Here is a 27,716-nt window from a genome sequence, read left to right as displayed (position 1 = left end):
AACAGTAAGGGCTGAAACATATTTAATGTTAATTCAGAATAAAGCGACCGTTTTAACAATCGCTATGGTGGTGGTGGAGGTGCAGGAGTCCCAAAATCAGGGAAGAATACAGCACAGTTCATCTCTGGCTCTTGGGGATTTTCCAGAAGCTCAGAAAGTAGCTTGGCCTCACTGCCATCCATGCCTAAAGCTCCTTGACTGAGTTCTTACATTTGTAATCTGGATGCTTGACCCATGTGTGCTCGTGGCTGGCAGGCCCGCTGCTCCGAGAACCCCAGTGGGCTTGCTCCAGCCCTTCTGGGCCCAGGGAGGCCAGAGATGCTAATGCTTGTAAGAGCCAGGCTGCTCCTTATCCTGCTGCTGGCAGAGAGTAAAGACAGCAAGAGGGCTGCCCAGCCCCTCCCCACAGGCTGACCCCACCACCCTCCAGCTCCTTTCAGGTGCATCCCTCAGCAGAAGGGACAGCTGCTTAGAAGGGCAGCAAGGAAAGCAATGGGGGGGGGGGGGGGGGGGCAACTGGGTCAGAAAGCCTGAAGCCCTTGGGGCAGAAATGGAGAAGGGGAAGAGGGGCCACACGTGCACCGGATTATTCACATTTTGACAACTTGTGTGACAGGCCAGGGGACACCCAGCTCTGGCTGCTGACCCCAGAGTTCCTGGTGGGAAGCTTAAACTGGAGCACAGTGTAGGCGGGGCTACAGGGACAGCCAGCCTTGGAGGAGGTCTGCAGGGAGAATTATGTCCCATGACCTACCTTCCCCCCTACCCCTCAAGAAGAACTCTACAATCAAATGATGCGATCGATTAAGAGACCTTTTATGGTCCATGCTGGAGAGCTCTGCAGCAGTTGTGGGATGAAGAGCTGTTCTTCAGGGGCTGAGCCTGGGCACTCCAGGACCTTCACTGGTCCTACCAGTGAAGACCTGAGGGTGGTGTCTTCTCATCTTTATTGCTTTCCAGAGAGAAAGGGGGGATCCGGACATCAAAGTGGGAGCCATCGGGCCTCTCAAAGCGGAAAGTGCCCCTGTGGGTTAGAGAGACACTTTTACAGAGGGAGTCAGGAGCCACAGCCCACACCCTCACTGCAGACCACAGGATGCGGCAGGCCGTGCTCTCGCTCTGGCTCATGACAGCAGGACGCGCATCCGGAAACCACAGCAAGGAAACCCAGCTGTCCTGATTTTGACCCCTAGGTGGGCATGCTTCAGTAAGCTCCTGAACTTGACTTCCAGGGTAAAGAGCGAAACCCCAGAGAGAAAATGCAGCCACACAGACAACTGCAAAATGAAATCACTGACCCTGGGGTCTAAGTTCTCAGTCACAAACTTTTAATTTTAATTAATTTTTGTCCTTTTGGGGGCACATCTGGCGATGCTCAGGGGTTACTCCTGGCTCTACATTTATGAATTACTCCTGGAGGTGCTCGGAGGACCATAGGGGATGCAATCAAACCCATGTCGGCCATGTGTAGAGCAGACATCCTGCTCACTGTCCTACAGCTCCAGCCCCAGTCCATGAAGTTTTAAGGAACTAGTTAAAAATACCATCATAAAAAAAGTCAGCTGAATCCCACAAACCAGTGAACACCAAATGAGACTGGAGGACTGAGAACAAAGGAGCTCACTATAAACTCCCTCTCTGCCCTGTCGTCAGTGGAATGGAGCTCCCCTGCCCAGCGCACGCTTACTCACCACATGTGCCCACTGGAAGCTTGCAGGGAGACATGGCTGCTGTACTGGAATGCAGGCTGCTCCTTGGACAGCACTGGTTCCTGTGAATGGGGGTGGGTAACAGGAGGTCAGGCCAGACACAGTCCCTGGTCTGGAGCCATCTGCTAACTGCTGGTCATCAGGACTGGCTGCACCCTCAGCACAGCACTACCAGAGCATGACCACTGACCTGGGCCTTTTATACTGACTCCAGGGAAGGTCATTTCAGTTCTAACTGGGCACAGGCTTGGCACAGGACCTACTCTACAAACACAGATTCTGGTACCCCAGTGCTAGGATGTCAGCGATCTGCAAATCTCTGCTCACTGACACCTCTGAGCAAGCATAAAGTAACAAGTACAAGAACCCATTTTTAGTGGTGAGAAACATTTTTATCAAGTAACTTGTCCAAGGGGCTAGAGTGATAGCAAAGCGGGTAGGGTTCTTGCTTTGCATGCCAGATCAGGTTCAATCACCAGCATCCCATATGGTCCCGAGCAGTCAGGAGTGATCCCTGAGTGTGGAGCCAGGAGCAACATGAGCACTGCCAAGTGTGGCCCCGGGGGGTAGATTGGGGGGAATAACACCTTGTCCACCCCCCAAAAAAAAAAAAAACTTGCTCAGTTGTTTATCAGATAAATAACACAGATCTGAAGCCACACTAACACTACAACTGTCTTACCATCCCATTTCCCTGATTTCTGCTGTCTGGGATAAATGCTTGTTGAAAGTAGCTCCTCATTACTTCTCATGACCTTATTTCTCAGGATGTGGTAGTCCTATCTCCCGAAAACTAAAATCTGATCTCGTTAAGGACCAGAAAGAGGAGACACATGTGCAAGGGGACAAAGAACACACAAGGGTGGGGGACAACGTGCCTTCTTTGATGGGCACAAAATCAGTCTCAGCTGGCAACAAGCACTCTACACCAGCTCTGATGTCAGACTCGGATTCAGTGGCAGCACTACCACGACTAGCTCTGGGACTATCATTGAACTTTGAGGTCTCACTTTTCATCTATGACATTTTTTGTTTTGCTCTGTTTTTCTGGCTGGCCACACCCAGCGGTGCTCAGCGCTTACTCCTGGCTCTGCACTCGGGAATCACTCCTTGAGGGCTCAGGAGACCACATGGGGTGCCGTGGATCAAACCTGGGTTGGCTGTATGCAAGACAAAATGCCCTACCTGCTGTACTATATCGCTCAGGCCCCTGTGAATTATTTCTTTTAATAGGCGCCATACCCAGCAGTGCTACAAGCAAGAGAAGGTATCATGTGGTGCCAGCGATCAAACGCAGGGCCTCATATGTGCATGGCATGTGCTCTAACATTTGAACCACATCCCTGGCCTTGAAATGGTTTTAAGAACCAGGTAAGAGCGACTCAGTGTTGCTCTGAGGTTTCTAATGTAAAAACATCAATGCATTCATACACGGCCTGTGTGTAACCGCAGAAAAGGAGACCACACACGAGCCTGTGGGTCAGGACCAGAAACTGGGCATTACTGGCCCAAGATGCTCACCCTGCCCACCACTCCACGGCCTCGCACTGTCTCCAAGGTGCCGGACAAACTGAATATCCGCCAGTGTCGTTCCCGTAGCTGTACGACATCGCTGTCCAGGTTTTCTAAGCGGATACAGTAGCGCCACTATGGAGGGTGGGAAAGAGAGATCACAGCTGAGAAAAGACCAGTTCTTGGCCCAGGACTCTGGGGACAAAAGAGGACAAAGCCTTTACTGCACAAACCCCACTCTCAAGGGGTTCAACTCTACTCAGCTTATCAACCTGCCCTCCCACACACACCTGCCCACGGGAGACACTCACCCAGTATACATGGGAATTCTGGGCTTCCTGGGGAGAAAAAGCAAAAAATTTAAGTTCCAGTGGGCAGAACCAAGTTTGTTCCAATCAACTTCTTTTCAATAGGATAGACGTGTTCCAGGAAGGTTGCAGAGACATACCAAAGCTTCAAAAATCTGTGGGATGGGGCCGGAGAGACAGTACAGCAGGTAGGGCACGTGCATGAGGCCGCCCAGGGTTTGATTCTCCCCATACCCAATGCCCCAACATCACATACGGTCCCAAGTGCAGAGCCAGGAATAAAACCTAACAATGCCGAGTATGGAGCAAAGAAGAAAGAAGAAAATGCAAAACCCTGTGGGATGATGACGACTTAGATATGGTCAACAAGTCCCCTAGAGAAAGGCTCCCCTGGATCCCTCCCTGGTGCCCCAGTTGGTCTGATCAAGGGGGACGCATGCTGGCTCTCCTCTGCAGCCCCATTTCCCGGTGCGCCCCAGCCCATCACTGTCTGCTTTGGCCACTCTGCCCTCCCATGAACCAACCTTATCACAATGCTCGGGTCAACTGGATGCTGACCTTTTCTAGCCAGAGCTCCTGGAAAGCAGGAACAATGTTTCATTTATATGTGTATCCCTAAGACTGAGTTTGCCATCAGATAGGAAAATTCCTAAATATTTCACTAATGCAGAGACTCCCGGACTTATCTGGTCTACTGTCCCTTATTCGGGGCGGGGGGGGGGGGGGGGGGGGGGGGAAATCAGTGCATTTCCCAAAATCTGCCTTACTTAAGTTAAAAATGAGGATATGTCCCCTAGTTGCTCACAAGATTATTATCACCCCACCCCACCCTTGATCATTCAAGCACAACCTCCACAGGGGACAGTATCAGATACTTTTTGTGTTTGGGGGGCCGGGCCTTACCTGGCATGCTCAAGGATCCCTCCTAGCATAGTAGTAAGGGAACCCCTGGGTCAGTCACGTCGAAAGCAAGTGCCTAAACCTCTGTACTACCTCTCAAGCATTAAGAATCAACACTCACTTTGGAAAACAGTGGACTAACGTATAAAGGCATGACAATCAACCACCCTGACTAACCAGGTACATATGTACTACTAATAAACAAGGCTCCATTTAGACCAGAAAAGGAATAGTCAGTCAGGAAGACTTGGCCAAGAAACTGAGGCGTTTCCTGCTCTAGTTCTTGTTTTGTTTGGGGGCCAAACCCAGTGGTGCTCCCTGGCTCTGCACTCAGGAGACCACATAGGATGCCAGGGATTAAACCGAGGTCAGCTGCGTGCAAGGCAAGCGCCCAACCCACTGCACTATCACTCCAGCTGCACTGCTGCTCTAGTTCCTGCGAGCAGCATCGCCAAGAGACACTCTACCCCAACCACTACAAACTATAGCTGGAAGGACCACCCAATGTCTGATTTCCGTGGAGACTCACTCCAGTAGTCACACTAGGGATATCACACAGAACCTGGGGGTCTAACCCTGGCGTAGAGGCGCAGGTGGGGTACATACCCTCATGCCCATGTAGAAGGGAATGACGGTGACGCGGATATTCTCAGTTGTCTCCCGATGGACATCAGAGAGCTCCAGCCAAGGGTGATTCTTCTCTTGCCAGGCCCGCAGTGTCTCCCGGGCCACAAAAGGGGGTGCTGCAGCAAGAGGTTCATAGAGGACAGTCTTAAGGCACTGCACCCACTCTCCAACTGCCCATCCTCCAAGACCCTTCTGAGTAGAGGCCCAGTACCAAGGCACCTAAACATAAATGTACAGTCCAGGAGAAGGCACACAGCACCCCCCCCGCCCCAACCTCTGCAGACCACTGCCCACTGAGAACAAGCCTTGAGGGGTATGTGAGATCCTGGGAAGAGTTAGCACCACTGGTTTTCAGACCTTGCTCTGCCACTAGCTATCAGCCACGAGTCACTTCTCATCCTCCCTGAATCTCAGTTTCCATGCTATGAGGGAGATACTGGTCATCTATCTGACAAGTATAACAGGGGTTGAATGTAGCTGCTAAAGTAGAGCTTTATAAAATGACTTCTATGAGATTCTCTTCAAGAAAGGGCCCACCCGCATTCTAGCTCCCACCCTGACAAAGTTACCTTTTGTCTGATCATACAACAGAAACCTTTCAAACAGCTCGTGCTGGATGGGAACCTGATCGGTAGAGGTATAGGGAAGGATATCTTCATGGCTTACATAGTCCAGGCCTGGAATGGAGAAGGGAACAAATGGTGAAACTCACACAAAGAAAAAAAAAGGACAGGGCTGAAAGCAGAGAGAGTTTCCAACCTATCCCAGGGAGAGCAGACCCGGCATCTGTAATCCCACCCAGCTAAAAAGGAATCGGAGACTTCTCCCTGATGTCCCAGAGACCCTCCACTAACAGGCACCCCTCAAGGTTTAGTCACTACTCACTCACCTGGAATGGCATAGAGGGCCCGGCTGTCATCATGGTTAGCCAAGAAAGTCACAGCTTCTGTCTGAGATCTCTGAGACTAAGGTAGGAAGCAAGTCAGAGACTTTCTTGGTGACCATCCAGTCCTGATGACTTGGGGCCCGGTGTGGATCTGGGCTCTGTTGGAACCCTCTCCTTCCCGTTGTCCCCATCAGGTCCAAGTCTTCCCCTTGGAGAGGAACCCCCCAGCCCGGCCATATAATTTACTTACTATATGTGGACAGTCACGGGCGTCAATCAACACCTGATAGTAAGTGTGCGTTTTGCCTTTCACTTCTTTAGAGCCATGGCCGGCAGGGTTGTCTGCCCTGTGGGGGAGGGAATCAACCCCGGATCACTGTGAGAGAAGACCAGTGTCTCCCTCAGCTACCTCCTATCTCCTCTGCCAACTGGTGCCCAATCTGAACTGGCATTATCACCAGCTTGGCGTACCCGTTGGGCAATAGCCAGCCCAGGCAGCCCTGAGTCAAAGCAAATTGTGGTCAGGAAAATACCCACAATACAGAGGCCACCCTCTGTCTTATACTCTGGAGGACTCTTAGAAGAGGCCTATGCTGAGAAAATCAAAATTCTGCCTCATATCTCCAGGCTAGAGTACCCCGCTCTTCTCACACCCTAGGGGCTGTTATTATTATTAATAGAGATGGAGCATACATTTTGCGATGAAAAGAGATTAAAGGACAGGTTCTTCACCGAATGTGAAGAAATCAAGACACCCAGGTACCCAGACACCCTCTGGGGTGCATATGAAGGAAACAGCTCGTGAACATCCCTGAAGTCCAAAGGGACCCTCTGGTTTAAGACTGTCACAGGCACTCAGCACTTTTGTCTCCACGGGTAGCAGTGCCAGGAAAGTACTGTGGGGCTGGGCCTATGCCCAGGGGAATGCAGCCAGCACCCCGGGGACTCCCGTTACGTGTATCACGAATCAGGTTGCCTCCTGAGCATACCAGGTGGGCCCTGACCAGGAAACTTACTTCTCAGGAGCTGCAGAAGCCACATCCCGGTCATACAGCCTGGCCTGCCAGGGAAACAGGACGACGCCACGATAGCCAAAAACACTATGGAGGAAAAGCTGGGAAGGGAGAGAGAGGCTGAGTTGAGTCTGCAGCCCGGCAGGCTCAGGCAGGTGGGGCCAGGCCCCTAGCAGAGGGGGAGTCTGCAGTCCCGCAAACTCAGATGGGCGGGGCCCAGACTGCTAGCAGCCAGGGTAGCAGCTGCAGCACAGGCCCTGCCACTCCTCCCTGAACCCCGTGATCTACCTGAGCCAACGTTGGAACGCTCTCTTCTTCTTTTTAATTTTTTTTTCTCCTTAGAATATCTTTTATTAGCTCACATATTATGAATATCTTTTGTTTTTAACTTGTGTTTTTGGGTCACACCAGTGGTGCTCAGAGCTTACTTCTGGCTCTACATTCAGGGATCACTCCTGGCAGGATTCAGGGCACCGTGTGGGGTGCCGAGAACAGAACCCAGGTTAGCCGCATGCAAGACAAAGGTCCTACTCACTGTACTATTGCTCCAGCCCCAATGCTGGAACACTCCTCTTCAGAGGGCCAACTACTAGCATCCCTTAAGCCACAGCTTAGGCAATTAGGAAGCTTTCCTTGATAACCTTCCATTAAAAATTTCCTTCCTTCATTTTTTTGGGTATTCCTGGTGCTGCTCAGGGAATACTCCTGGCTCTGTGGTCAGGGGTCACTCCCCGAGTTGCTTGGGGACCATAAGTGACATCAGGGATTGACCCAGGGTTGATGCATGCAAAGACAGTGCCTTACCCCTGTACTATTAGGTGCCATATTTCCTTTCTTAACAATAAACTTCTTGAAGGCACTGGTTTCTAAAATAATCCAATGCACAATGACCAGCATTGCAGAAGAAGGAAAGAGGAAAAAAAGGATAAGAATAGGAGGAAAGAAAAGGAAGGAAGGAAGGCAGGCAGGCAATTGAAAAAATAAAAAGTGCTTCCTACTCAATGTTTCTGGCATATGCTGAGAGAAAAAGGGTCTCACACCCAAAGCCTACTACAATGGAATCAGTTCAACTATGACAAAGCATCAAAAGTTTGCTTTTCAGAAAGCTCTCTTCACAGGCTTCCCGCCACTACTTTGAGGTCTCTTTAGCAACTTGGCTGTTCTCACACTCTAGTCCAAATGATCCCTTTCCACAGTGATTTGGAAAGAGAGCCCACTGACATACAAAATTCAAGACAACAGAAAACCCATCTTTAGAAAGGGGCCCACAGGAGATGCTCCAGGGCTATTCCTTGACTCCATGCTCAGGATGACCCTTAGCAGCACTCAGGGGCCATTGATGGTGTTGGGGATTCTAATTAGGGTCAGTGGGATGCAACGCAAGCGCCTTAACCCTTGTACTGTATCTCTGTCCCAAGAAACCCCAACTTTATAAATTGTGATTCTACTCTGATTCTGGGCTGGAGCGATAGCACAGCGGGCAGGGCATTTGCCTTGCACACGGCCCAAGCGGCCAACCCGAGTTCGATTCCTCCGCCCCTCTCGGAGAGCCCGGCAAGCTACCAAGAGTATCTCGCCTGCACGGCAAAGTCTGGCAAGCTACCCGTGACGTATTCGATATGCCAAACACAGTAACAAGAAGTCTCACGATGGAGACGTTACTGGGCCCACTGAGCAAATCAATGAACAACAGGAGGACAGTGCGACAGTATGACTCTGATTCTACCCTTTTGAGGAGGTGGGGCTTGCTCTGCGAGGATTACTGGTTCCCAGCATCCCAGTCCTGCACAATCCAGGACTCAGTAATGTTCCTTCTGCTCCTGAATGACAGACCACATCTGGGAAGAGGTACAGAAAAAAAAACAAGACCAGAAGCTATTGTGTGAAAAGAAGAGTTAACATTCCAGCACTTACCTGCCCAGTCTCATATTTTCCGTTCTGTTTTGGCACCTCAAACACACCAACTGTCTCCAAAACTTTGCCCTCTGGTCGGTTTCTGATGAGGAAAAGAGAGAATGAGCAGCTGAAGTGATGGTACTGACCTACACTGTGGCACTAAGGCCAAAGCACTGGTAGTGACAAAGGGTTTGGGGCAGTGGGGCGGCTGCTGCCAGAGAGCATCCTGCCAAACCACCCAAAACTCTGCCTAGGTTTCAGAATTTGGCCGGACTGCTCCCATATCAGTTTCTGCTGTCTTCATTCTCCACATTCCTCAGGCCAGGCTCCATACCTGCAACTGTACATCTTCCTCCACTTCCTCCCTGACCCGCTCTCAGAACCCTCCACATTTCACACGCTCCTTCCCGTCTTCCCTTCCGTTGACTGGTTTTCGTGAGTTATCTCCACTGGAGACTGTGCCTGCTTCTCCATAGCTTGGGACGCCCTCAGAGCCTTGAGAACGAGATGCTCAAAAACAGTTTGACTTTTTTTTTTTTTTTTTTTTGCTTTTTGGTTCACACCCAGAGATGCTCAGGGGTTATTCCTGGCTCTGCACTCAGGAATTACTCCTAGCGGTGCTTGGGGGACCATATGGCCTACCAGGGATTGAACCCGGGTCGGCTGCATGAAAGGCAATCGCCCTACCTGCTGTACTGTCGCTCTGGCCCAGTTTGATGTTTTTCGTTTGGGGGCCACACCTGATGATGCTCAGTAGTTACTCCCAGCTCTGCACACAGGAGTTACTCCCCACAGTGCTCACGGAACCATATGGGATGCTGGGAATTGAACCAGTGCCCAGTGCTTGCTGTGGTCCTCGCACCAAAAACTAAGGGGAGGGCCAAGAGGCTGGAGAGCAGGTTCTGCATGCAGGGGACCAGAATTCCATCCCTGGCATCGAGTAGTTCCTCTGACCCCAGCACCAAGCTGGGGAGTGACCTGAGTACCACCGGGTGTGGTCCCCAAAACAACAAAGTGGAGGGGAAGAATCCTCACCTTACCCTTGTAATCCTCACCTTACCCTCCACCCTACCTTGGGGCCACACCCAAACGTGCCTGGAGGCTGCTCCTGGGGTGGGCTGTGGGAAGAGTCCCCCACATAGAGAATGTGCTGGGGCCCTTCCAGGATCTCCCTGGCCCCAGAGGTCTGTGTCTCTAGATTTGCTACTCCACGGCTCCCCGCCTTGCTCCTTGCTCTCCCTCAGTCCAGTCTTGTTCACATTCCCATGGATATCACAGGGGACTCTCAGCGTCCCCCATCTCGGCTCTCATCCCATCCACCAGTCAGTTCTCAGGGACCGCTGAACAGGGCTGCTCCCACCGGGGGCCTTTCGGAGCACTGTTTAGAGAAGACTCCTGATGCTTCGTCTCGCCCTATCCACCAATTTGATGTGCCAGGCTCATGCGTCCAGATGCCCGGGGGCCTCCACCTCGCTCCCCCTAGTCACACCAAGAACCAGCCTCTCCAAGGTCACCGTGCGACCGAGGATCCACGCAGGGCCGAGCCCTCTGTCCTCCCTCCAGCATCGGTCCGAGGAAAGCTCGGCCCGGTCCAGGGGGAGGGAACTCCAGCCGGCCCCTGAAGGCCGAACTGAAAGGCTGCCCGTGCCCGCGGCGCTCGGGGACCCGACTCGGGGCGGCACGTTGCGCCCCGGGAGCGTCATCAGCGGCGCCGGGGCGCCAGCCACGCACAGCCCCGGCCGCCACACACGTCCCGGGCAGCGTCCGCAGGTCGCCTCCCCGCGCGGGGCGCCTCCGGGGCCGAACCCCCGTCACCCCGCGGCGGCCCGGCCTGCGTCCGGCCACTCCGCGCCTTGGCCCCGCGCTGTCCCTCACCGGGACGAAAGGTGCCTCCGCGCCGTCGAGGTCGCCGCCGGCAGGAAGGCCCCAACGCCACGTGCTGCACAGAGCGGCCGCGGCCCCCTGGCCCCGGTCAGTGAGCGGGACCAGCAGCGGCTGCCCAGAGCCAGGGCCCGCCGGGCCGCACAGCCCGCCATGACCGGCCGCAGCACGGCGCTCGGCAGCTGACACAGGGCCCGACCCGCGGCCGGGCGGCGCCCCGCCCCCGCCCCACACTGCCCCGCGCGCCGCCCCGCCCCCGCGGCCGGCGGCCGGGCTGGCCCCGCCCCCCCGAGCGCGGTGTTCCTTCCGGCGCCCGGCGGAAGTCCCGCCTCGGCGTTCCCCGACCGCGCAGTCGCTCCGGCATGGCGTCTCGCTTGGTCCCCGGCGAGCGCCTGTTGCGCGCCCTGGGCCCCGGCGGGGAGCTGAAAGCCGAGCAGCTGCCCCCGAAGCTGCGGGCAGAGCTTGAGGCGGCGTTGGGGAAAAAGCAGAAGAAGGGCGACCCGCACAGTGGCCCCGAGCGCCTGGTGTCCTTCCGCCTGATCCGGGAGCTGCACCAGTACCTCAGGGAAACGGGTGAGCCTGCAGTTACCTCTTTTTTTTTTAAATGAATCACCGCGAGCTACAGTTACAGACTTACAAACTTTCCTGCTTACGTTTCAGACAACGATCGAGTACCCATCCCTCCACCAGTGCCCATTTTTCTCCACCAACCATCCGGGTATCCCTCGTACCAACCCCTCCACACCCCTCCCACCCCGCCTCTGTGGCAGGGCATTTCCTTTTGCTCTCTCTCTCCTTTTGGCTGTTGTGGTTTGCAATATAGATATTGAGTGTCCATCATGTTCGGTCTATAGTCTACTTGAAGCACGTGTCTCCCTTCTGGATCGCGCCCTCCAAGCACCCTTTACTTGGCGGTCCCTTCTCTAGCCCAGGTGCCTTTCCCCCCAGCATGTGAGGCTGAGAGCCGCGGAGCAGTCCTCCTGGTACTCATTACCTCCTTTTTACCGCTGCTGCTCTTTCTCGGGGAGAAGAGCCCCCACCCCCCTTGGTCCAACTGGCGGCTGTTTACTCAGCGATCATCTTAGCCTTCGGGGAGTCTTCCTCTTGGTCCCGCTAGTACCGGGAGGTTCCTGCTAACCTTGTAAGCTACTTCACCAGCGGAACCGAGAAAGCAGGTGTGTGGGAATATGTATTTCCTTCCGTGCCAGAAGCGAGAGCGGACACACCGGGCACTCTTATTTGGGTTTCTTTGTTCGGTTTGGCTGGGGGTGTTGGTTCTTGCGCCGCATCTCGCGATGCTCAGGGGTTAACTCCCCACTATGGACTCAGTAATCAGTCCTGGAGGTGCACCAGGGACTAGATAAGGGGCTGGGGACCAAACCCGGCTGGGCAGGGCACGTGCAAGGCAGGCGATACTGGCCCACGATACTGGCCCCCGATACTTGTATATTCCGGAATAAAACTGCCTCTGAGTTGAAATCTTAGGACCAGGAGTAGAGTCTGAGCTTATGTCCCTTCTGTGCTTACTAATGAACTTTGTCAAAGTAATTTCTCCTCCTTCGGCCTCAGTTCCCTCAATTAGAAGGGTAGGAATAGAAGAAACTGGTCTGTAGGATCTTTTACCAGAATTACCATAGCTTAGCCAGAAATGCAAAGGGTATTCTCAAGTATTAGAGGTTTAAAAAAAAAATAGAGATAATCTAGTATAGCAGTCAATTGAGTATTTGCTGTCAGTATGACTTAAACGTATTTCAAGGAAGTTCTGGAAGACCATAAAGATGACCTAACTTTTTCCTTTTTTTATTTAGACATTGTGACTTACAAAGTTATTTATAGTTGAGTTCTAGGCATACCATTTTTCAGCACCAGTTCCATCACCAGTATCCCTGGGTTCCCGCACACCCTCACCTCTCAACCTGCCTCTTTGACAGGCGCATTTTTAAAGTGTGGTAATAGTGGTTTGAATCTCCTTTTATTGGTATTGACTCTGGTTTGGAAATAAAGCTTCAGGACTGAAGTGATAGTACAGCAGTTAGGGCGTTTTCCTTGCATGTGGCCAACCTGGGTTTGATTCCCAGCATCCTGTATGGTTTCCCAAGCACCACCAGGAGGAATTACTGATCACGGCAAGGAATAACTCCTGAGCTTCACCAGGTGTCACCCCCAAAAAAAAAAAAGCTATACCATCTCTACCTCAACACCACCGATATACCAGAAGCCTTTGATCCCTGAACCCCCTTACTTTTCATTACCTCTTCTTTGCCCTCTATTTCTTTCCTTCTCTGTTCTTCTCCCTGTAATCTGGGGCCAGGGGTAATCGAGGCATCTGCCTGTTACTACATTGCATTCCCTTGTTCCCTCATTTTGTTACTCCGTATACCACAGATAAGTGAGCTCATTCTGTGTTTGTCCTTCTGGCTTATTTCACTTTACGTGGTATTTTCCAGTTCCATCCAAGTTGCAGCAAATGGCATGATTATTGTTCCTTGCACCTGCCTAGTATTCCAGGGTTGGTGTATGTATAAAATATATATGTACATTTTAATATAGAAACTGCAGAGAGAGGTGATATCTGGGACTGAGACTGAAACTTAGGGTCCCACACATGCTAGGCTTTTGATCTACCACTTGAGCTATTAAAACAGTGGGACTTGGGGCCAGAGAGAGAGAGTACAATGGGTTGCTTAGAAGCTTGCCTTGCCAACCCAAGTTTGATCACCAGCACCACGTACATCTCTCTCCCTGCCACGTCTCAGCACCGCTAGAACTAAGCCCTGAGCAATGCCAGGTGCTACCCAAAAAACTAAATAAATAAATGACCTACCTTAAAGACTTACATGTTGGCTGTGAGTTCTGTGACATTGGCGGGGTTGGAGAGCATCAGTACAGCCCTGGGAGATAGTTATGAGGATTTTCCTGGAGTCTTCCCAATTGAAAATGATCCTCGCATGAATCGATACAGGAATGGTCATGTTATGATAGAAAAAAAAAAAACCAGAAAGACTAGGTACTTCTCTGATTATCATCTTCCAGCCTTAGCTCTCTGTATTATTATCTTTGAGGAAATCTTTTCTTCCCAGGTTCCACACTTTACCTACATGAACTCCTCGAAGGCAGTGAAATCTATCTCCCAGAGGTTGTGAAACCACCTCGGGTACGTAAAGGACATATTTACAAGAGTGGGTATTGGCTAGCCGAATGTGAGTAATCTCCGGATGTTTTCACGATGTATTCAGATTTAAGAATTAGGGGCTGGAAAGATAGCACAACGGGTGGGGCGTTTGCCTTGCACTCGGCCAGCCTGGGTTTGATTCCCAGTATCCCATATGGTCCCCTGAACACAACACGGCAGGAGTAATTCCTGAGTGCGGAGCCAGGAGTAATCCCTGTGCATCGCTGGGTGTGACCCAAAAAGAAAAAAAAAAAAGAATTAGCTTTATGGGCTCAAAAGTTTGGTGTTCAAATCCTTGGGAACTGGGGTGTGGGATCAGTATTATCTTCCCTATTAGCCAGTGTGGGAAACTGAGGCCAGAAGAAAGGAAAGCCGTCTGCAAAGCAGCAGAGGCAGAACTGTTACATAGGTCTCCTGGCCTCCCAGCGGTGTCTTGTCCCCTGAGCTAATGATTGTGACATGCTTCCTAGTAAACTGAGAATATCACTCTGCTCCTTTACTATTTCTGCCTCAGAATCCAGAGCTAGTTGCCCGCCTGGAGAAGATTAAGATACAGCTGGCCAATGAAGAATATAAGCGGATCACCCGCAATGTCACCTGTCAGGTAAGGGCTTGCTTGCCAGTGCACAACTGAGAAGCTCCCAAAGCAGGACACTAAACTGGGAGGAAGTACTGAAAGAAACACCATGGAAATTGGTTTCTTTCTCTTCAGGGACCATGGAAAACCTGTGCTTCCAAACCAAATACAGTTCCAAACTTATTTGCTAGGACTCTGGACTCACTACCATTTGCAGAGAGAAGGGTATCTTTTGTTTTTGTGGTTCCAGGGAGTACAACTGGAGCCTCATAGATGCAAGACAAGTGCTCTGTCACTGTGTTGTTGTTGTTGTTGTTGTACATCCCTGATCTGTTGTGACCTTTTTGGAGGGGGAGACAGGATCTGGTTTGGGGCCAGATCCAAGCCGTGTTTGGGGCTACTCCCAGCTCTGCTCAGTGGACTATACTTGGTGGGGATCAAACTAGGATCAGCTGCATGAAGGGCAAGCGCCTTAACTTCTGTACTGTTTTTGCTGTCCCTGTAGTAACTTACTCTTAAAAGTGGTGTGGAGGTGGGGGATGAAGAGAACGTATAGTAGCTAAAGTGCTTGCCTTACATGTAGCTGACCTGGGTTTGATCGCCAGCATCACATAAGGTCCCTCGAGCCCTGCCAGGGGTAATCCCTGAGCACCACTTGGTGTGGCCCCCAAACAACCCCTACCCCCATCTCCCCAAAAAATGTTGTAGAGGTATGAGTCAAGGAGATGGTTGAGAGGGCTGAAGCACATGTTTTGCATGCTATGATCCTTAGTTTAATCCTGGTACCGCATGATTCCTAAGCACTGAGTTAGAAGTAGCCCTCATACCTACCACATTCCGCCCTAGAACAAATAACAAAACTTCATAGCGTAGAGCACATACCTTGCATGTGTGAGGTCCTGGGCTCAATCCCATAACCACAAAGAAAGGAAAAGAAGAAGTAGGAGTGATTCTTCGAGCCATTCTTTCCACAGGATTACCTGTTCTTTGGCATGCTCCTGTGCTAGAGCAGGAGGGGGATAGATAGATACTACTGAGAACTTGGGTCCTTTCTCTGAAATACTTGATCTGTGGTCCAGAAAAGAATCCAATTGAGAGTGGGCTGGAACACATTCTTTTTTGTTTGTTTTTTTGTTTGGGGGCCACAGCCGGAGATGCTCAGGGGTTACTCCTTGCTCTGTGCTTAGGAATTACTCCTGGTGGTGCTTAGGGGACCATACAGGATGCTGGGGATCAAACCCAGGTTGGCCACATGCAAGGCAAATGCCGTGTCCACTGTGTACTGTCTTTCTGGCCCCTGGTGCACATTCTTTAGTTATGGGAGGCCCAGTGGATTCCCAGCACCCAGAGTCACTCCTAGGTACTAAGCCAGGAATAGCTCCTAATTGCTGCCAAGTATGGCTCCAGAACAAGAATTTAGCTGGTCCCAAGCTAACAAATCAATAGAAAAGGCAGAAGGCAGAGTTACTGTGTTTCAAAATAAAGAAAGCTGAGCTCAAAATGGCAACTTGATGCTTTCTGGGTTGCCTTTGAGCTGCTTCCATTCTGAAAATAGGCTTTTCTTTTTCCCAGGATTCAAGGCATGGTGGAACTCTCAGTGAACTAGGAAAGCAAGGTGAGATGCTGGGCAGTTAGGCTTCTGAAACCTCTCTAAGGGTGGGTTATGGCGCTCTTCCCTGCCATTGCTCTAGGTTTAAGCCTGAGCTTTTTAGGGTATTGTCTGAGGGAAATCTAGATGGGAGGAGAGCCATGAGCCAAGAGGGCTGACAAGAAATGCTGACCTAAAGATTTCTTTCCTGGTCTTCTCCCCAAAGTGAGGTCTGTAAAAGCTCTGGTCATCACCATCTTCAATTTCATTGTCACGGTGGCAGCTGCCTTCGTCTGCACTTACCTTGGAAGCCAGTATGTCTTCACAGAAATGGCCTCGGTAAGTAGGCCCGGGGCAGGGCAGGACACTCCAGAGTGGGTGCTAGTTGGAAAGGATGGACATATGTGAAAATGCCTTACACAGATTTTCAACATGTTAGGTATTTACGAGAAGAGTATTTGAGCTTGCAGCTGTGAGGTGGATCATAGCCTTAAAATCATCCAGGTGAGGGGCTGGAGAGAGATTTCAGAGTTGAGCACATGTGTTATATACAGGAGGCCCATGTTATATTCCCAACACCCCATAGTCCTCTTAAGAATCAGGAGCAATCCCTGAGCCCCACTGGCTGTGGCCCAAAATAAGAAAAAGGGAAAGAAATCCAGATCCATCCAGAGACAGCATATGTGAGCCCAGGATTAATCCTTAGCACTGCATGGGTCTCTGAGCACTGGGAGCAGCTCCCAAGCACCACCAGGTGTGGCGAGAAGATCAAAAGTAGGGGGAAAAAATCTAGGCTCTTGTGGACCAATGGAGACCACTTGCCTCAAATGTCTGAGGCCTTGGGATCAATCCTCAGCTTCACGGGGGGTGGGGGGGAGCCTAAAATCCAGATCTTCTCTACCCCCACACATTTCTAAACTGGATTGGAGCATCTCCATTTTCATAAGAGGTGCTGAATGCTGGCCTTCAACATCGCCTAAACATGCTTCTTCCCATCCCCAGCAAATACTGGCTGCATTGATCGTCGCCTCTGTGGTGGGCCTCGCGGAGCTGTATGTTATGGTACGGACAATGGAAGGTGAATTGGGAGAGCTGTGACTGGTGCTTCATAAAATCTGGAAAAGTTTCGGGAGCCTCCCGGCTCTCTGCTGCACCCACTGGGCCCTCAGTCAACCCACCATTTCTCACTACTGAGCTTTAGTTTCTCAGAGGCTGACCAGAGACCACCTGCAGCCCTCTGTAACTTCTGGTGGACCTGGGAGGGGACTCCCAACCATGGAAAAGAACTAGACCATCAGGACCTTACCTGAACACGGTATCTGCTCTCTCTGGCCCATTCTGGTCCCTTCTGGGGCTGATTTTTACCATCAGGAAATAGAGCCAAACCTTCCCAAAGTTGACCCTACTTCAACTTGCTCAAGTTCAGAAATTGGTTGTAACCCACACCACACACATCTTTGCTGTGGACCTGATCAGAAGCCTCCAAGAAAGACTTCCATTTCTCCAATCGGTGTCAGGAAGGTGACTAATCAGAAGACATCAAACAAGGAAAAGATGGGTCCGTGCAGACTGTTAGAATTCAAAGCAGGGCAGCTACATTTTTGGAATCGTTTCTATCTTTATCCTTACCCATCTGCTTGCCTTTTTTTCCTTGTATTTGCTTTTGCCTCTACCACCCACCAGTCTAAACTTTTTATCTTTTTGTTACCTTTTATTCTACCTCCAGAAGTGAAAACAATTTAGATGACAGAACAGTATGTTTTGTTTTGAGTTGCAGATTTCTTTGTGCTTATTTGTATTTGTTGGGGGGGGGGATGCTTACTGTAGATTGCCTCAATAAGGGAGACATTCGTAATACACAGGGATCGTTTTCACTTTTAATAACATCATGTATCCTACATGGTCATAACCAAGCATACACGTAAGCATGCATAGCATGTGTATACATATGTTGTATGTAAACCTAATGCATTTATTTCATGTGGGTCCTTAAACATGTTTGCTTAAGTGCGAAAACAGTATGAGATATTCACACTTGGCTTACTTGTTTTACAATTGTTGTCCTTCCAACAGTGGGAGATTGGAAAAGGAAATGTTTCTTAGGCCCCTTTTCTAGAGGACAAACAAGATGAGAGGCATCAAATGACCCGCCATGAGCCCTTTTTGTTAAATGGAGCCAGATTTTTCAGTGACCCTGAGATCTGTATTGTTAAACCTCTTTGCGTGGTGGTGTGATTGAATCTGTATAAAGCACTTAAAAATGATTACAGTTATTTATCCAATAAATATTTATTATGTCTTTTCTTCAAGTCTCTGACAGTATAAATCTTTATTTGCATGGTTCTGAGAACAGATATAGTCCTGCTCCCAATGTTCTGCTCCCAATGGTTGACTGCATCTTTCTTTTTGTTCCCTATATGAATTACTGTGGGCTTCACCTCTCTCTGGGAACTCTTCTGTTCTTTTAGAAATTATATATCCAGAAGCTAGCAGGTACGGTGCTTACTTTGCACATGACTAACCTTGTTTCAATCCCCAGAACTGCATATAGTCCCCTGAACCCTACCAGGAGTGATCCCTGAGCACAGAGTCAGGGGTTATGTGTTTAGGAGTAAACCAGGGCTTACTCCTGGTTCTTTGTTCAGGAATAACTCATGGCAGTGCTTGGGGGAAATGTAGTGCCTTAACCTTTCAACTCTCAGGCCCAAGTATTTGCCAATTTCTTGCCATAACAATCTGAGATTCTCAGAGGAGTTGTTTTGTTTTTGTTTATTTGTTTTTGCCATCGGCCTCCCAAGCAATCAATGCTCAGGTTGTCCAGGGGCCATTCCCATCAGTGCTTGGCATCAAGGCCCCTGGGTTCAGTGCTTGGCATCAAATGCGAGGCCTCGAACATGAAAGGCTGCACTATAGCCCTTTAAGCTACCTTCCTACAGCCGTAGTAGATTGAGTAGGGCACTTGCCTTGCATGCATTTGTCCTGGTTTTGATCCCCAGCACATATGGTCCCCTGAGCCCCACCAGGAGTGATCCCTCAGTGCAGAGCCAAGGTTAAGCCCTGAGCGTCACCAGGTGTGGCCCACAAAAAAAAAGTTACAGCAAACCTTTGTGCTTATATGTCTACACTTAACTGAGCCTACATGGAGGGGTCAGGTAAGTGTCATAAAACCTCGAACTCACATCCCCCACAAATCTGAATTTATGATGGAAGATTTCCAGTTTGTTTTTGTTTGGGGGCCACACCTGGCAGAGCTCAGGGCTACTTCTGGCTCTGCGCACGTTGCTTCCAGCAGTGTTTCTAGGACCGTGCAGTGATAGGGATTGAACCCTAGACTTCTAGACTGACCTTTTCAGGTAGAGCAGATCTTTTCAAACAGTTGTTGACCCAGAGCATCATGTGGAAAGGTGGGGTTCATTCCACAGACACCCCAGCATTGTTAGAGTGGACTCCTTATCTGCTCCTAGTACCCTACTCAGAAGCAAACAGGTCCAGACACTATAAAGGTTAAGGCACTGCGTATGGTTCCCAAGCACCGCTGAGTGACCCCTGAGCACAGAGCCAGGAGTAAACTCTGAGTATCAAAAACAACAAATTGGTAATACTATAAATGAAATGTCTATAAAGCCGACCAATATATAATTTCTAAGAGTAGAAGCCAACAGGGTAGGTCAGGATTGAAAGGGACTTGCCTCGCAGGCACCCAATTTGGATTGGTGCATACATCCAGTTTGCTGTATCCTATCTGGTCCGCTGAGCCCTATCAGGAGTGATCCCTTAGCACAGAGCCAGGAAACAACACCATCACCAAAAACATGAAAGATAAGTGCTCTACCTTTTAGCAACAGTGTAGCTGAGCACTTAGAACTTTAAGAGCCAACACTGCTAGCTTGTGGGGGTAGAGGTAGGAGACCAGTTCCTACCAACGACTTGGCCACTGTGCAGGGTGGTATCCATCTTCAAGGTCAGTTACAAGTAGGAATTGGGAGTCCTATTGTAGCACTGTCTTCTCCCTGCCCCTTCTATTTCCCTGTATGAGGCCTTCTGCAGTGCAGTACCTGTCCAGGGTTCCTCAGGAAGGAGGCAGAATACTTCATTGGAAACCAGGCCCTGGCTGAGTTTCTCTGGCATGTAGAGTGTCAGGCACCATGCGGACCCCGACCTCTGCATTAGTCTCAGTCCTCTAGGGGAGAGAAGACAAGTATTCTCGGCCCCATTTTCCAGGCTCACAGGCTTTCAGAGAGTACATGGCGGAGTGCCGCGTGCCCAGGAACTCACCCCATACTTCTCTACATCAGGACAGCTCCCAGAGTGGCAGCAGGAGCAGGAGAAGTGCCATCTCCCAGGTCTGTCATCAGGGCCCTAAACCCTTTGATTCACTGTCCTTACAGCTAATCCCAGTAGTGGCCTGGGCAGTCACCCCCATCGAGAAGCTTTGTGGAACCTGGCCTTATTTAAGGATTGAGGGATAGAGATTTCAAAAACCAACTGCCCTTATCCCCATCCCACTCATCTCTAGCACACAACAATCCAGATTAAGGTGAGAGTCTGGGTTTTATTTGGAGATTAGAGATTAGTTGGCATTACCAAAACCTCACCTCCCCACCCCCAGCTCTCACCCCATTCTAAATCTGTCAGGTTGTCTCTTCAGCTTTAGATTACAAGGTAGCCAATCTGATCTTCATAAAAAGGAAGTTGATGGACGCTCTGGGCTCCTGTTTCTCGTGATTACTTTCCTGTCACTTCTTCAGATCCACGGTTAATGACTGACTGATCCAGGCAGTCCTGAATCACATGTGGCTTGTCCCTGGGACCAGAACTTGGGGCTTTGTTCTCAAAGTTCAGATAGTAATGGTCTGAAGGGCCCAGGGTGAGGGCTGGCTGCCCATTCTTTAGAGGATGGAGAGGAATACAGTCTAGGTGGCAGAATGGAGAGCACAGCTTGTGTCTCTGAATATATTCTGGTAGAAACTCATCTCAGAGGGGCAGAGTACTGGGCGGGGGAGGGAGATCCAAACCCAGAAGACATTGTAGGGAGGGACCCAAGAGATAGACTCTCTTCCCAGAGAGCACCTGACTCTGCAGAGAATGCCTTTGTGTAAAGGAGGAGGCAGGGGGTGCGCTGATGGCAGTGCAGTCTAGAGGGGGCTATAGGAGTGGGGGAGGGGTCTGGCATTAGGAATGGTGCATGCTGGAGACGATGGCTGAGGCGTGAAGGAGATCCGATAAGCTGCCCAGTGAGGTCTGGGGAGGAGGGCGCTCGGAAGGGAGGTGGACCCCTGTAGCCCTGGCAGGATCCCACGCTACAGCCACCGTAGCCCCTGCCCAGCCCTGCCCTGGACAAGCTGCTGGACTGCAGCTGTGCTGACCCGCTGGTGTGCTGGCCGAGGGCAGAGGCTGGCCTGGGGCCCGGGACTGCTGAAGGGGATCAGGAAGAGAAGGGGATCTCTCATCCTCAGGCTGGGGGCTCGGGCCTCCTGCCTTTCTAGTCTTGATTTTCTTGGCCCTCCGGTTCTGGAACCAAACCTGGGGAGGAAAGAAGGAACCTGCTAGTTCCCAGCCATCCACCCCCGTCCCTAGGTGTAAGGAAACCAGGCCCAGGAAGCTGGATTCACAGAGAAGAAACTGGGTGGGCCCCGAAGGTTGACTGTTTAAATAGGATCACACATCACCTGTATTTTGGCCTCTGGAAGACAGGTGACCTGGGCCAGATGCTCCCGGGTGCCAATATCAGGGTAGGGCCGTACTGCAAATGCCTGTTCCAACTCCAGTAGCTGCCCTTGACTGAATGTGGTCCTCTTCCTCCTGCGGGCACCCAGGCCATGGGCACGGCCTGTGTGTGTATGTAAGGAGGGGGGTTGCTGGGTGGTAGGGGTGTTAAACCAAACTCCCTCAGCCTTAAAATCCCCAACCACCCCCCACCCCTACTCCCCACACCCTCCACCCTTCCCATCACACCTTCCCCAGCCATCACCTGCTGGAGGCATCTTTCCAGGGCTGGCCATGGAGCTGCAGGGTGAGGAGCAGAGGCCAAGCTGGCTCTGTCCACACCAAACCCTCCAGGCGGGGCTTTATTCCATTTGTCTCTGGCTCCGCCTCCAGGATGGGAAGGCTTAAGTTTCTTTTTTAAAAAATAAAATTGTTTTGACTTTGGGCCACACCGGCAATGCTCAGGGTTTATCCTGCTCTGTGCTCAGGGATCACTCCAGGTGGGCTCGGGGGACCATTTGCAGTGCTAGAGATCAAACCCGGGTCAGACACATGCAAGCAAATGCCTTCCCTGCTGCACCACCTCTGGCCTCTTAAGGTCTTTTCTGAGTACTCGAGGCAGACAGAGCGGAGACCAGGAACAGCATTGAGGGTTGTGGGGGTAGGGGTGGGGTATAAGATTGGTGACCCCAGTGCTTCCAAACCTTCGCAAAGGAAACCTCATCCTGCAGCTGCAGCTTCTGGCACCTGCCTAAAATCTGCACTTTAAGACATTCCTCCAAGGGCTCCTTTCAGAAAGCCAGGACCCCCCTAACTGGATGGCCAGTGCTTCAGAGGAGGGAACTGCAGGGAGCAGGGCTGGGGCTGGGGCTGCCCTTCCTCAGCAGAGTGGGGCACAAATGCTCCCTGGGTGGCTTTGGAGCTTTACCCATCTCTGACACAATTGCCCTGCGCAACCCCCTCCAAGAGCCCGATGGGCTTCCTGGTGCCCAGGAACCTGACTCCAGAGGAGGTTCCTCTGTTTGCTTCTCAGCCATGGCATGCTTCTGGGTCACTACCTGTGGAAGTGGTTGCACTGGGATTTCCTGCCTCCTTTTTCTCTCTCTTATAACCTCAGTGCTCCCCACCCCAGGCCCAGACAGATACTGTGAAGAAAGGCCTATCCTAGGGGTGGGTTTGGGGGAGCACAGTGACCATTCCCCCAGGAATCTGGGTATCTGAGTTAACCACCTTTCAGGCACAGGAAGAAAAGAGCCAAGCCAGAACCGGAACTGGAACCCACCACCTCCTAATCTCTCCTCCAAGACCCTAGGCATGGCACAGAGCTCAAAGGGTTTGAGTATGCACATGCACCCAGCACCAAATTCAATACCAGACACCACTAGGGCCCCTGATTATTGCTGGGGCAGTTCTGGTGGCCTCTGGCACCACTGAGTTGGAGCAGGACCACATCACTGAACTCATGTGCCACACTATCTGGACTACAGAGTTGGACTGAATATCACTTGGAAGTGAGCCCAGTCCCCTGTGCATTGCTTGAGAGTCCACCTCCCCAGCTAAAATTAAAAAAAAAAATCAGGGCCAGAGATGACTCAATGGGTTGGAGTGCATGCTTCACATGCCAGAGGCCTAGCACCACATGGGGAGGGGGAATTACAGGGAGAAGAGATACAATGGGTAGGGCGTTTGCCTTGCACGTGGCTGCAGCTGACTGGATTCAATCCCTGGCCCCCTAAATAGTCCCCAGAGCCCCGTAAGGAGTGATCCCTGAGTGTAGAGTCATGAGTAAGCCCTGAGCACAGCCAGGTATGCCCTCCACTCTCCCCCTACACCCCCCCTCCCCCGCCAAATAAATAAATAAACCTAGTCAGCTCCTATGAGGCGAAGCAAGCCTGGACTGGGCCAGTGGCTTGTCAATTCCTGACATCCTCTCACAGTTCATGTTCCTCTTAGCTGCTGACCATTCATCAGATGCTGCTTAACACCAGAGGAGGGTTGATGGATGAGGCCCTCACACCTCACAATGGGCCGGACACAGACACTTGTCTGTCCCATCCCAGCATCCCCTGCCTCCCCCAGTAGAGCCCCCCAGTGAGGACAGTGGACTGAACACACAAGTCAAGCTTGCTTTATTGGGCTGGGAAGAAGATGGAGGGCCCAGCAGGGTGGGCTTGTGCTCCTACTTGTGGTCAGAAGCTGGGCAGCCCAGCCAGTACTGGGCAATGGAGCGAGGGTAGGGAGGGGTCACGGTGTCTACTCGCTGCGTGCGAAGGTTGACCCGGTAGTACTTGTCTGGAAGAGAGGTCAGGAGAAGGCAGGTGAGAGCAGTCATTTCCTGCACATTCATACTCAGAGAAGGAAGACCTGGTCTCTGGGCAAGGGAGTGAACACCCAGCACCCCCAGCTGGAAGACCCGCCCCTGGGGAGAGCCACAGGGACCCCACCTCCTGAGAAGAAGTAGGCGCTCTGGATGGGCTCGCAGGTGTCAGTCACCAGCCAGTCCATATCATAGTCCCCGTAGTTGTAGTTGTAGGTTCCCAAGTCGCTCTCCTCACTGGAGAACCAGGACAGAAAGGACTGACCCAGGATGGAGCGGGACCGCCGGTGGGCTTTCTGGCTGCGGCTGCGCTGTGAGCGGTAGCGTCTCCGGTTGCGACGCTTCCTCCACTTGGGCTTCTTGGCCCAGGAGGTGCGGGGAGCGGAGCCCGAGATGTAGATGCGGCCAGCCATGGCCGCATCCACCTTCTGGGGCAAACCCCGCCAGCCCTGGCTGATGAGCTGTGGTTCTCCAGCACCACCTGTGGCAGGGAGGGGGTTAATGGGAGGCTTAGGGGGCCTGGCCCTGCCCCCAGCAGGCTTAAGGGTGAAACCCAGAAGCCAGGGCAGAGCCCAGCACCCACTGCTACCTCCTGTTCCTTTCTCTTTCCCTGGCCATACTTGCCCCCACCCCCACCCCCATCAGAGCCCTTCCTGGGGCCACAGCCACAGCCCCTCCCTCTACAGCCAAAGTCCAACTGCGGGTGGCAGGGTCAGGGGCAGCGACCCCACCAAGGTCAACAGAAGTAAAGTCTGGCCTGAGCAAACAGGCTTTGATTGGCCGCTCCACAACCACAGCCCCCTTCGATCAGCCCAGCCCTCTGCCTCCCTGGGGTGTGGGGATCCCAGGTTCTCTTTAGGGGAATCTCTCCCACCCTGCATACCGGAGGTATCGCCAAAGAAGAGAAGGTCGAAGATGGCATCCAAGCTCCCCCTGATCGTGGCAAAGTGCGTGAATACGGTCGACTGGGAGCTGCCTTCACACTCCTCCTGGCTGGGCTGTTGGTGGAACTCGTACAGCCAGTACTGTTTCCCTGGCAGTGGACATCTGCCATCAGCAGGGTGGGCCTGAGCCTGGCTGAGAAGCCCAGAGACTTGGGAACTTGGGAGCTCTTAACGGGGCTAGACAGCATCTGAAGCCTGCCCCATTGTTTTTCATATATTTTGTTTGTCAGGCTATGCCCAGGTCTTACTCCTGGCTCTGTGCTCAGGAATCACTCCTGGTTCTTTAAGGACCATAGCGGGTATCGGGAATGGGACCCAGATCAGCTGTTTGCCAGGCAAGCGCCTTAACTCCTTCTTTGAAGTGTGAAAGCAAACAGCTCTGCTGTCCTGTCTGTCCCCACCCACTCCACCCCCAGTACCCTTGAAGAAGTAGACCCTCTCCCGGCCTGTGTAGCTGTGAGCCGGGAGAGCCAAGGCTGCATCCACGTTGTCCGGAATGCCATGGAAGCCCTCTGAGATATCACGGGGGTAATCCGGGTCCAGGACACCATCCTCAAAGCGCCAGTACTGACTACCCTAGGGGGAAGGAGGGAGGAGAGGAGGTGAGAAGGCAGCTGTCTCTGGTTCTAGACCTGCAGACAGAGCCCCAGGCAGGTACCACGAGCTGGATTCAGCCTTCTTTGGTCTAGGGTCTTGGGTCCAACACCTCTGACCCCCAACCCCTGGGTCTGGCACCTTGAAGAGGTAGGTCTTCCCCTGACAGTTGATACGGGTGAAGGCAGCATCGATGGGGCCCTCAATACCCCAGACGTCGCGGATGAGCTTCGGGTAGCCGGGCCTCACTGCCTTTTCATCCAGCTCATAGCAGTACGGCCCTAGAGTAGGAGAGACTTAGTGAAGAAGGCGATGCTCCTGGGGCCAACCCCCCACCCCACCCCAGACCTGCCCCTGGCTTCACCTCGAAAAGCAAAGAGGGAACCGTTCTTGAGGTCAGTGAAGGCATCAAAGGGCTTGCCACTGCACAGCTCCTCTTCAGTGCCTTGATGCATGGTATCCAGCCTTTGGCCTGATACCTCAGGCCCCTGAATTGCTACTTCAGGCTTGACCTCATGATTCAGAATAGGCATTGTCTGCTCTGGAGTCTGGCTCGGCCGCTCAGGCTTAGGGTTGGCACTCTCTGGCTGCGTGTGGGTACTGCTGGCATTGTCTCGGGTCTCATAGTCGTAGTAATGGTATTCATCTTCTGGCCGAGTGAATACATCCCCACGCGTCACTGCAGACAGAGTGCGTGCTGGTGAGTCTCCAGCCAAAGAGGGGAGTCTTCCAGGCCCACCCAGGCCCTGGGGAACGCACCGAGAGGCTTGCACTCCGCCAAGTAGTCCGTGCAGCAGCTCTGGTAGTAAGAGCAGAGCTCATCACACTGGCACTTCCTGTCCTTGTTGAAGCCCTCCATGCAGCGACCCTTGCATGTTTCTACAAGGAAGGGAGTGTCATCAGAACACCCAAGCCCGGCCACCCTCGCCAATCCCTGCATGGGTCCCCAGGGCTCACCAACAGCTCCCCACAACCTTGGTCAGCCAGGACAACCCCTGCCAGCAAGGCCAGCATCAGAAGAGGCCTTGCAGGGACCATGGTGGGCCCTCCAGCTGAGAGCCGGGAGATGGCTCTGTCCTTCCCAAAGTCTCTGCTCAGATGCCCGAGGAAGGGAGGAAGAGCTGGCGACTGGGAGGGAGGGAAGTAGGAGAGTGCAGCGGCCTTTTCTACTGTTCTGTTTGCTCAACCTCTGGCACATTCCTGGAACACGGGAGAGCTGCAGATAGGGGCTTGGCTAAGCACAGGGTCATCCGAGGAAGGGATAGTATAGTGGGTCTGGAGGGCAGGAAGAAGGTCCATGCTGCCTGATGGTCTGAAGGTGATGGTCTAGATGCTTTCGTTTTCCCTTTTCAGTAAAATGAGACCAACATTTCCTGCCCTGTGCAGCACTGGGAGATTCCGTGAGCTCTAATCGCCACAGGGCTGCCTGAAGCAGCCCTAACTTCATTCTCTGGGAAAGATATTGGTCGATGACCTCTTTGATCAGGCACATCCCAGCTGGGAAGCTAAGTCACTCAGTGTGTGTTTAGGACACTGGGGGGTGGGGATGGCAAGCACTCTGGGGAAGGTTTCTGTTCTGTTTGCTTGTTTTGGGGCTACTCCCAGCAGTGCTCTGGGGTTATTTCTGGCTCTGCACTCAGGGATCATTCCTGGCGGGCTCAGGGGACTATATGGAATGCCAGGGATCGAGCCAGATTGGCCCCGTGCAGGGCAAGGGTTCTACCCGCTGTACTATCACTCCAGGCTCAGGGTTTTGTTTGAATCAGAAAAGAACAAAGTTTTATTTCAGGGTTCTTTTCTGGAAGGTCACTCCGGGTACTCACCCCCACCTCCCCGTTGGTAATGAGGGGGCTGCTTTCCCACACTTTGACTCTCCGTGATACTTGGCTTCCCTTCATCCAGAAAATGCCTAATTTTCTACCCCATTTTTTCACAGACCTCCAGGAGTTCCACCATCTCCTGGAGGAAGTAGCCTCACAGTCTCCACAGCCCTCTATGCTGGAATCAGAGGGGAGTGTGACTTTGGGCCATCTCCTTTCTGAGGGTTTCTGTGGGTTGGGCTGGTAAGTGAGAACATTAGTGGCTA

The 27,716-nt window shown here is 52.0% G+C and overlaps 4 protein-coding genes across 5 annotated transcripts; 1 reads left to right on the top strand and 3 right to left on the bottom strand.

Annotated features, from left to right (window-relative positions):
* Positions 1-5: 5 nt before the first annotated feature.
* POLDIP2 (DNA polymerase delta interacting protein 2) lies at positions 6-10,953 on the bottom strand. The gene is made up of 11 exons (XM_056126872.1): positions 10,727-10,953; positions 8,870-8,951; positions 6,959-7,056; positions 6,193-6,289; positions 5,946-6,021; positions 5,626-5,733; positions 5,036-5,172; positions 3,533-3,559; positions 3,231-3,356; positions 1,692-1,771; positions 6-1,024 (listed from the first exon to the last, which is right to left on the bottom strand). Exons 1-11 carry the CDS (start codon positions 10,885-10,887, stop codon positions 910-912), a joined length of 1,107 nt encoding a protein of 368 aa, XP_055982847.1. The 5' UTR covers positions 10,888-10,953; the 3' UTR covers positions 6-909.
* A 104-nt stretch (positions 10,954-11,057) lies between these two features.
* Positions 11,058-18,386, top strand: TMEM199 (transmembrane protein 199). Its single transcript, XM_056126879.1, has 6 exons — positions 11,058-11,305; positions 13,813-13,886; positions 14,419-14,508; positions 16,054-16,096; positions 16,296-16,408; positions 17,072-18,386. The coding sequence occupies exons 1-6, from the start codon at positions 11,095-11,097 to the stop codon at positions 17,165-17,167; spliced, it is 627 nt and encodes a 208-aa protein (XP_055982854.1). The 5' UTR covers positions 11,058-11,094; the 3' UTR covers positions 17,168-18,386.
* A 2,855-nt stretch (positions 18,387-21,241) lies between these two features.
* On the bottom strand, positions 21,242-22,071 carry SEBOX (SEBOX homeobox). The gene is made up of 3 exons (XM_056126510.1): positions 22,041-22,071; positions 21,739-21,899; positions 21,242-21,592 (listed from the first exon to the last, which is right to left on the bottom strand). The coding sequence occupies exons 1-3, from the start codon at positions 22,069-22,071 to the stop codon at positions 21,242-21,244; spliced, it is 543 nt and encodes a 180-aa protein (XP_055982485.1).
* Positions 22,072-23,887: 1,816 nt separating this feature from the next.
* On the bottom strand, positions 23,888-26,790 carry VTN (vitronectin). 2 transcript variants are annotated; one of them, XM_056126870.1, is made up of 8 exons: positions 26,605-26,790; positions 26,390-26,509; positions 25,995-26,309; positions 25,772-25,911; positions 25,456-25,612; positions 24,976-25,169; positions 24,220-24,573; positions 23,888-24,067 (listed from the first exon to the last, which is right to left on the bottom strand). In XM_056126870.1, exons 1-7 carry the CDS (start codon positions 26,666-26,668, stop codon positions 24,265-24,267), a joined length of 1,299 nt encoding a protein of 432 aa, XP_055982845.1. In that variant the 5' UTR covers positions 26,669-26,790; the 3' UTR covers positions 23,888-24,067; positions 24,220-24,264. The 2 variants fall into 2 exon arrangements, with proteins under 2 accessions (XP_055982845.1, XP_055982844.1); XM_056126869.1 differs by having other exon boundaries at positions 24,976-25,125.
* Positions 26,791-27,716: the final 926 nt, after the last annotated feature.

This window comes from Sorex fumeus, unplaced genomic scaffold (assembly GCF_029834395.1).
Source record: "Sorex fumeus unplaced genomic scaffold, SorFum_2.1 ptg000063l, whole genome shotgun sequence".
Classification (NCBI taxonomy): Eukaryota; Metazoa; Chordata; class Mammalia; order Eulipotyphla; family Soricidae; genus Sorex; species Sorex fumeus.
The sequence above is the reverse complement of the archived record's forward strand: the minus strand, read 5'-3'. Positions and strand labels throughout refer to the sequence as shown.

What these genes read in the sequence shown, in the direction of transcription:
- TMEM199 (XM_056126879.1), top strand. Translation starts at nt 11,095, where the DNA reads ATGGCGTCTCGCTTGGTCCCCGGCGAGCGCCTGTTGCGCGCCCTGGGC. An exon ending in CCAGTACCTCAGGGAAACGG is followed by an intron (nt 11,306 to 13,812) that starts GTGAGCCTGCAG and finishes TTTTCTTCCCAG; the next exon opens with GTTCCACACTTTACCTACAT. An exon ending in CCCGCAATGTCACCTGTCAG is followed by an intron (nt 14,509 to 16,053) that starts GTAAGGGCTTGC and finishes TCTTTTTCCCAG; the next exon opens with GATTCAAGGCATGGTGGAAC.
- VTN (XM_056126869.1), bottom strand. Translation starts at nt 26,668, where the DNA reads ATGGTCCCTGCAAGGCCTCTTCTGATGCTGGCCTTGCTGGCAGGGGTT. An exon ending in GGTTGTCCTGGCTGACCAAG is followed by an intron (nt 26,510 to 26,604) that starts GTTGTGGGGAGC and finishes CCTTCCTTGTAG; the next exon opens with AAACATGCAAGGGTCGCTGC. An exon ending in GGCGGAGTGCAAGCCTCTCG is followed by an intron (nt 26,310 to 26,389) that starts GTGCGTTCCCCA and finishes CTCTGTCTGCAG; the next exon opens with TGACGCGTGGGGATGTATTC.
- SEBOX (XM_056126510.1), bottom strand. Translation starts at nt 22,071, where the DNA reads ATGGCCAGCCCTGGAAAGATGCCTCCAGCAG. An exon ending in TGGAAAGATGCCTCCAGCAG is followed by an intron (nt 21,900 to 22,040) that starts GTGATGGCTGGG and finishes ATACACACACAG; the next exon opens with GCCGTGCCCATGGCCTGGGT. An exon ending in TTCCAGAGGCCAAAATACAG is followed by an intron (nt 21,593 to 21,738) that starts GTGATGTGTGAT and finishes TTTCCTCCCCAG; the next exon opens with GTTTGGTTCCAGAACCGGAG.
- POLDIP2 (XM_056126872.1), bottom strand. Translation starts at nt 10,887, where the DNA reads ATGGCGGGCTGTGCGGCCCGGCGGGCCCTGGCTCTGGGCAGCCGCTGC. An exon ending in GGCCCTCTATGCCATTCCAG is followed by an intron (nt 5,734 to 5,945) that starts GTGAGTGAGTAG and finishes TCTCCATTCCAG; the next exon opens with GCCTGGACTATGTAAGCCAT. An exon ending in GCCGTGGAGTGGTGGGCAGG is followed by an intron (nt 1,772 to 3,230) that starts GTGAGCATCTTG and finishes CCCCATTCACAG; the next exon opens with GAACCAGTGCTGTCCAAGGA.